Source organism: Medicago sativa, chromosome 6, assembly GCF_051527215.1.
Source record: "Medicago sativa cultivar Bolivia chromosome 6, Bolivia_mono, whole genome shotgun sequence".
NCBI lineage: Eukaryota > Viridiplantae > Streptophyta > Magnoliopsida > Fabales > Fabaceae > Medicago > Medicago sativa.
In genome coordinates, this window is record NC_140754.1 from 20,609,542 (window position 1) to 20,617,302 (window position 7,761).

Genomic DNA, 7,761 nt, shown 5'->3' on the forward strand with positions numbered 1-7,761 from the left:
CTGCAATTTTACTGAAGCCCAATGAATTATTTAGCCCAAGTTGCTTCAGTATAAAAGGAAGACTTCAAGACCTAATTGCTCATTCAAGCCGTCACGCTAAAAAGTTTAGATTTTTAGGGTTTGAGTCTTCATGTATTCTACTCTTGTATCGTTTGTGATGCAGGTTTAGGATCTTTACTGTGTTCTTGCTAGTGTCGTGTTTAGATACTTGTTTAGGACTGGTTTTGTGAGTATTGATACTCTTGTGCATCAAACCGAAGTTGTGAAACAAGGTTTGGTTGTTTGTGTTGGAAGGTAACTTCTACTTCTATTGTGTTTGATGTCTAATAGGTCACTGGGGTAGTGACTGACCATTAGGATAGTGAGATGGGATCTCAGATCTAGGAGTTCCTAGGTTGAAGTCTAGACGGGTAGGTCCTAGGTCATATAGTGTAAACGAGGAGTTTGCTGAGAGCTATTGAATAATTACTACACTAGTGGATTTCCTTCCTGGCTTGGTAGCCCCCAGATGTAAGCGTGTTGTGCTGAACTGGGTCAACAAACTTCCTGTGTTCTTTATTTTTCTGCACTTTATTTTCTTGTTTTATTTTCTGTTTATCACATGATGTTGAAACATTAATCGGAACATCACAAACGTTTAAACATCTGACAGAACCTAATAAAACAAGTACACTAGAATTTCAAAAACCACTAGGGAAACACCAAGCCAACTAAAAAATTGACACCATGGAGTATAAATTTAGCTCCAATTGGAAGTCGAGCAAGGAGCAATTGCCAAGAAAAATCCACCCTAAAAACGAGAGTAAGGAGAATAGAACCATACAAGTATCTATAACTTGAGTTAACCGTGAACACACCTACATTATTTCAGGTGTTTGCAAGATTTTTGTTTGGTTCCCATGTTTGATCTTTCTACAAAAATTGATTTCGGTCTATGCTGTAATTGATTTCCTTGGTGTAACTAACCCTTTTAACAGGTTGTTAGGTTTCTCTTCAACACAATCCTCCAACAACTGTCCTCCTTTGTCTTTTACTATTCACCACCTAAATCCTTTTGTACTTGAGGATTGTCCTTTTTTGCTTTTTTATGATTCTTAATATGATTATAATTCAAAAAACTTAGTATTTTCCTCTTTTTGTCTTCTTTCTAAGATGATAGTGTATATGTATTTTTCTTCAAGAGATAATAGTATTTTATAGGGACAAAACAAAAAACAAAAAATTTATCTTCATTTTTTTCTCTATAACCAGTAATACCCCCAACTTGTGAGAAACTTATCGCATATGGCATCATAATACTTTTTGAGCATACTGCCCGTATTAATAGGAAGACAGATTACTTTTGTGCAAAATCTAAACTAAAAATGCATTAATAATTTGGGTATAATCGAAACTATATTTGTCAACAAAATGAGAACAAACATATCATAACATATTCATGGTGAATTGGAAACAATATAAATGGAAAAGAGATAAGTGTAGGATAGCATGTGACAATGTGCAAGTGTTTTTATTTTTATTTGCAATTAACCTGGATCACTGACTAATGGAACCTTCACACTTGAATTATACACAAGCAAAAAAAGAAAAAACATAACTGTTAAAATTAAATGTCAACAATTATAACAAACTCATAACTACCTTGAATTATCGCTTCATCATTAGGTGCTTGTTTATATTTCTATCATATACTTCTGGAAGTTAATATTTGTTCAATTTTTACTGCCGTGATAATTAGGAATATTAACTTAAATATTTTAACTTCACTTGGGTAACAAACATTATTTTTTCAACCTAACAAAAACGTTATTTTTTCAACCTAACAAAATTAATATATAGTTAATTTTTAATTAAAAAATTATGAATATTAGATAAATCATACAAAACAAATTTTTTTTTTAGAGTCATACATTTCAACCACAAACAACAACACTCATTACATATATGAACCACCAATATATCTTGCAAAGAATACATCCATTATTCTTCATGTATTAAACATGAATCTTGCTTGTACTCATCCTTTTCAATCACAAATAACGTCACAAATTGTATGCGTGAACCACCAATATATCTTGCAAAGAATACACATCTTCTTCATTCTTCGTATATTAAATATAACTCTAACTCACACATGTCATGTGAGAATAAATATAATATATGTTCAGACTCACACTTTGTGTCGTCAGTCTTCTCTTTTTATCACTCTAATGTATATAAGTTATGAATAATACTTCTTACGAAGCTTTAATTTTGATTAAAATTATAAATAAAGATATTTTGCATTTTAATATTGTAAATAAACTATACATATCTTGTTAAAAAAAACAAAAAATACTTATCTTTTTCAGTGACATCAACAATATAATAAAAATAATATAAATTCTTATCTTTTGAGTGACACCAAAAAATTAGCATGCAAATTTGTTTAAAGTATCAATGCATCATGAATTATTTCCTATCACACCTGTTACCATTTATTATTCTATCTTCTACAATTTTTTTATTCTTTTTTTATGTCATTAATAAGAGATAATTTTGTAAAATCACAAATAATTTCTCTTTCCAATACAAAATTAACTATATTTCTTAATATTTGTGAAATTGTCAAATCGATATTATTTAGTTTCTCATTCAATTTCATATATTCTTTTGTATTTTCTTTTTTCCTTTTTGCAAAAGCGCGTAAAATAAAATACGCTTTTGTGAATCCACATGTACTAAAATTTGCTATTGCTCAAACTATTAACATATATTATTATTGTGTGTCCTCTATATATTTATATACACGTATACTATACTATATATATGAATTATTGGTGCCTCTTTAATCTTTATGTATGGTGGCCAACGACATATTCAGAGTCTTTTCAAAGTGGGAGCAAAACAAATAGTCTATAATATAATCATAAAAACAAATATTTTAAGATTTTTTAAAATAAACACCATTTTATGAACAAAATCCCATAAAATAGATCTAAAATGTATGAGAAGATGTTTTATTTTTAAAAATAGGGTTAAATATTGAAATTGCCCGTGTAAATAGATGAAACATGAAAATAGCCCCATAAAAAAATTACATATATTCTACCCCTATCATTTCAGATTCATCCTATTTTGGTCTTTCTGTAGCTCAGTCACTCATGAGACCTCGATGTGGCAAAGAATATTTCCACATACATGGACTTTGGTGATGGTTCAACATTTTTTCTATAAAAATTTTCCTCCATTTTTTTTTATTTCAATTTTGTCGTCGCTGAGGATATTTAGTATTGTTTCCATTTTACTAATTAATTTTCAACGGAGGTTGATGGCAACTACAATCATGAGAAATAAAGACTTATGTATTGCATGCAATTTGTCAATTAAAATAAGAAAGATTTAACTTACATTCCAGAAATTAACAATTAAATAAAATTAACATAACGTAACACACAAATCTGGATGATACATAATTCAATAATGAACACACAAATCTGGATGATACATGATTCAAGAAATATAGAGAATGGGAAGAAGAGGACATGCGTATATGTGGAGATACTTAGTGTATACGTGCACACCTTCAACTTTGAAAAATTGCATTAATTTCGCTATCTTTTTGCACTTTTGTAAGTTTTAATTTACACATTAGGCACAAAGAACTATCCCAGCAGCCGAATGGGTCTAATGTAAGACAACAGTGTGTCAAACATGAACTTAGCAAGATTTTCTACCGTTGGGGCCAATGTAACATCTATGTCCTAATTGTACAAATGTAATATATAAATTGTATTAGTCATCAGTAATATACTTTTGCTTTTGTCTTATTTATTCCTCATCACTTCTATCATGTTTTCTTCTTTTTTTTCCTTGATTTTTCCTCTCATATGATCAATATGTATCTATTATTGAAAATATTACTCGCTCAAATTTTAAATGGTAAATATTAGAAGGGAAATGCTAAAGAGTCTTTTTAGGACATTGGTTAAATTAATAAGAGTAGAAATATTGTGTTAAAAATGATGAATTCAACTTCTTAAAAATTTAAAAATTATAGTTTCCAATGTAAAACTACTAATTTTGGTTTCCTTAGCAAGTGCCCTAAGAGCACTTGTTAGCAAAACTCATATTAAAATAAGTGATATAATTTGTACCAAAAAAAGAATAAGTTTAATTGGTATCTTTGACATAAAAAAATCATTTATGTAAACGAAGGAGTACTAAAATGTGCCGACTTTTTTATGAGAATAAAAAATAAAAATTGTATAAGACAAAGGGTCATGCATAACAACGTCATGTCTTTTAGGTCCATGAATATTCTGTTTAAGAGTATTGGTTTTGTCATCCAAAACAAAAGTGTTTGCACCCCTGATCTAGGGTCCTGATCCTAAATATGCAACCTGGGTCATGATTTGTTGAAAAAGGAATTATGCCAAATTATCTTTGTAATTGAACACAGTGTGATTGACTCAAATAATCCCTTATTTAATGATAATATAATTAATACAAAAAATTACAGGTTACCAATGGAATCCTATAAGCATCCCACTATAAAGAATTTGTATCTATCACAATTCCTTCCAATTAATTATATCAAAACCAACTTGTTCAAAATAAATTATATCAACACCAAATTAATAATACGCATAAAGGAAAATATGCACAAAGGAAAACTCATAACTCAATAACACCAAGAAGAACAAATAGAAGTCTCAATCTGATTCTTCATTTCTCATAGTAAAAAAAGAACTTTTTGTACAAAAAAAATAGAAAATAGAAAGAAAGTAGAAAGAAAGAAAGAAAAAACGTAAAATGCAAACAATGAAACACAATGTTTGATTATAAATTTCGCCAAGTATGCCCATGTTTGGACTATAGAGCAGTTGTAACCAAGATTGGGGTATGCTTAACATTCTGATTTCTGAGATCAAGTGTTATGAACTATGTGTGTCGGTAGTTTTTGGTACATTATCATTGCACTTTATATAAATTTTTCGAAAATTTATTAAATGTCGTGGGAAAGAAGATGATCTCTACCTCAGATTGTAGAGTTTAAAGAAAAGATGACCTTCTACAATAATTTTTAACAAGTGACATGTCTTTTGAGTTTAAAGAAAAGATTGTGTTAGGAATAATTTTGCAATTTGAACAAATAACAAATAACCAAGAAATGTGACTTTTTTGAGGAATGTTAAGAGTGATTTATGATTTGAGTGTATTGTTTTTATGAGTGTGTACCATATTAAAAAAAAAAACGAAAAGAAAAGTGGTAAATAATTGAGAATATATCCATTTTTGTACTTGCATTTAGTTTTCATTTACTTTTATTTATTTGCTTGTAATTTATTATATGTATGAATTGAATAAATGGCATTGTCCACCTCTTCAGACGTTCAGCTTACTCAATTCCCATCCAAAGTAGTTATGGGCGATTCTGTTCGAATCAAGATTTCCCAGGCGGAGTATGAATTTGGCATCGCTGATTGCAGCCGCAACCTCCATGGCCGATTGACTCTAAGCAAAGGGTTATTTCGAATTCAATTTTAATTCTGTTGAAGATATGAGGAAGGTTTGGGCCATGGGAGTGTTAAACCTAAACCCTGGAATTTTGAGATTTTACTGTTGGACAAGGGATTTTACCCCTCAGGCTCAGGTTCAATCTCATGCACAAATCTGGGTTAGATTAATGCATTTACCACAGGAATACTGGCGTAGGAAAACTTTGCTGGAAATAGCTTCTGGATTAGGGACTCCTTTATCCATTGATGAAGCTACACTCAACAAAAGATTTGGTCTTTATGCCAGAATTTTAATTGATGTGGATCTTTCTGAGAAATTGTATGAATCTGTAGTGGTGGAAAGAGAGGGGCATGCTCTATCAATCATGGTTCAGTATGAAAAACAACCTGGTTATTGTCAGCATTGTAAAGCTATTGGTCATTCTCTCCAACACTGTATGAGACTTGGCTCTCTGAACAAGCAAGATGGTGCTTCTAAACCTGTCAAAAAACCTCCTACTCAGGCTACTTCCCAGCAGCAGCAACCTCTAAAGAATTTGAAGAAAAAGCAACCAAGCTTGCACATAGAACAGCAGATAAATGATTCACTTGGTAAGAGTCTCACTATAGCTGGTCAAAATGCCTTGAACACTGAGAATCCTTTGTTGGAAACTGTGGAGAAGGAAGGAGTTAATGGTGATGTGGAAAGTTCAGTTATGGTTTTAAGTCAGAAGGCTGGGGATTCTACAAAAGTATCTCTGCACAACTCCTTTGAGCTGCTTGGAACTGAGTGTGAGCCTGTTATAGGGGCTTCTTTTATCAATATGAATGTTGAGGACATTTCACTAGAGAAGGAAAACTTGGCTCAACCTTCAAACTTAGAGGACCCAGGTATGAATGAGGGGACCTCTGAGCTTGTGACTATGAGTACTAGTAATACTATGTTGAGCTCTGCCATTGGGAGGCAGTCATTCCCCACTGCAGGCCCATCATCTCTAGCATAGAGTAGCAAGTCTGGGAGGCTGCTATGCTATGCCAATACTCCTGTGTCAGATTATCATGCTATGGATATTACTTCTGAAAAGCCTGTTGACTGCACTGTTACTGTTACTTCTGAGTTCCCAACTGCTCCTATCATTACATTAGATTCGATTCCAGGGCCTGAAAAAAGAAGGAGTATAGATCAATCGGTTATCACTAACACTACTGTTGATGAGGTGCCCATTTTTAATAAATTGGTGGAACCTGTGACTGTCTATGAAGTGTTAGGACCAGACAAAGGAAAGATCCAGAAAGATAATAACTCTAAGCATTGCTCAGAGGCAAGCAAGAAGAGTGTTCAAATTCTTAGTACATTGTGGGGTGATGTGGTGGACTCTGACAACACCACAGATGGCACTTTGGATCCTGACACTGACAATGAAAAAATGATTCTGCATCCTGTGGCTTTGAAGTACTTAGAGGCACAACCAGATGCTCTTCACCAACATCAGTCCAGCAGGAAGCCAAGAAAGAGTAGCAGCTCTGCAAGAGGCAAAGGCTCTGATGGCATCACAAGTAATGAGCAAGTCCAAACTCGTTCCAAAAAGGGTGTAATTAAAAGCAATCCCAAATATGCCTGAATGTTAAAAGATGTTTCTTAATTTGTGCTAGTAGCTAGTTGTTTGGCAGCTTAGTTTTGCCAATTGATTTGCTTCTTTGCATCTATGTTGTTTTAGTTGAGTTTTGTTTTGATGAGTTTGGTCATAGTTGGCCTGCTTTTATGTTGTAATAAGGTTCAGGCCTTCTCCTGCTTTGCAATTTAATTTTCTAGCTTTGATCAAAAAAAAAAAAAGAATAAATGGCATAATTTTATAGGATTTTGTTTTTGTGATGGAATATAACTCAATCTTCTTATGCATACATTGGCTTCTCAGCTATAATTCCGTCAAAAATCTAACTAAATTAATTTCGCATCATGTTGAATTGTCGAGTAACTTTTACCACACAAGGAAGTTCAAATGAACTTAGATTTTCATAAAAATTGAACCATAGCTTTTAGTAATATTCTTAAGTAGAATTTGACTAAGTTTATAATTTCCAGTAGAGAAAACAATTGTGCAAATATTATTTGATAATTTTCGTTCTAAATTTTTTACCAAGTGAATATTTATTGTTAATGAGTCAAAATAGGTTGTTGAATGGACTTGAGTCATTACAAACAAAAGAAGGAAAGAAACATAAAAGCTTTATGTAAGAAAAATGAGATGTGGACAAATAGATATTAGATAGGAAATAAGAG

General features: G+C 32.0%; 1 protein-coding gene across 1 annotated transcript; it reads left to right on the forward strand.

Moving 5' to 3' along the window:
- The first annotated feature begins 5,349 nt into the window (after nt 1-5,349).
- On the forward strand, nt 5,350-6,484 carry LOC146913585 (uncharacterized). Its single transcript, XM_085720953.1, has 2 exons — nt 5,350-5,507; nt 5,614-6,484. The coding sequence occupies exons 1-2, from the start codon at nt 5,350-5,352 to the stop codon at nt 6,482-6,484; spliced, it is 1,029 nt and encodes a 342-aa protein (XP_085577079.1).
- Nucleotides 6,485-7,761: the final 1,277 nt, after the last annotated feature.

Coding starts and splice junctions, on each gene's coding strand:
- LOC146913585 (XM_085720953.1), top strand. CDS start 5,350: ATGGCATTGTCCACCTCTTCAGACGTTCAGCTTACTCAATTCCCATCC. Junction 5,508..5,613: donor CGATTGACTCTAAGCAAAGG/GTTATTTCGAAT, acceptor CTGTTGGACAAG/GGATTTTACCCCTCAGGCTC.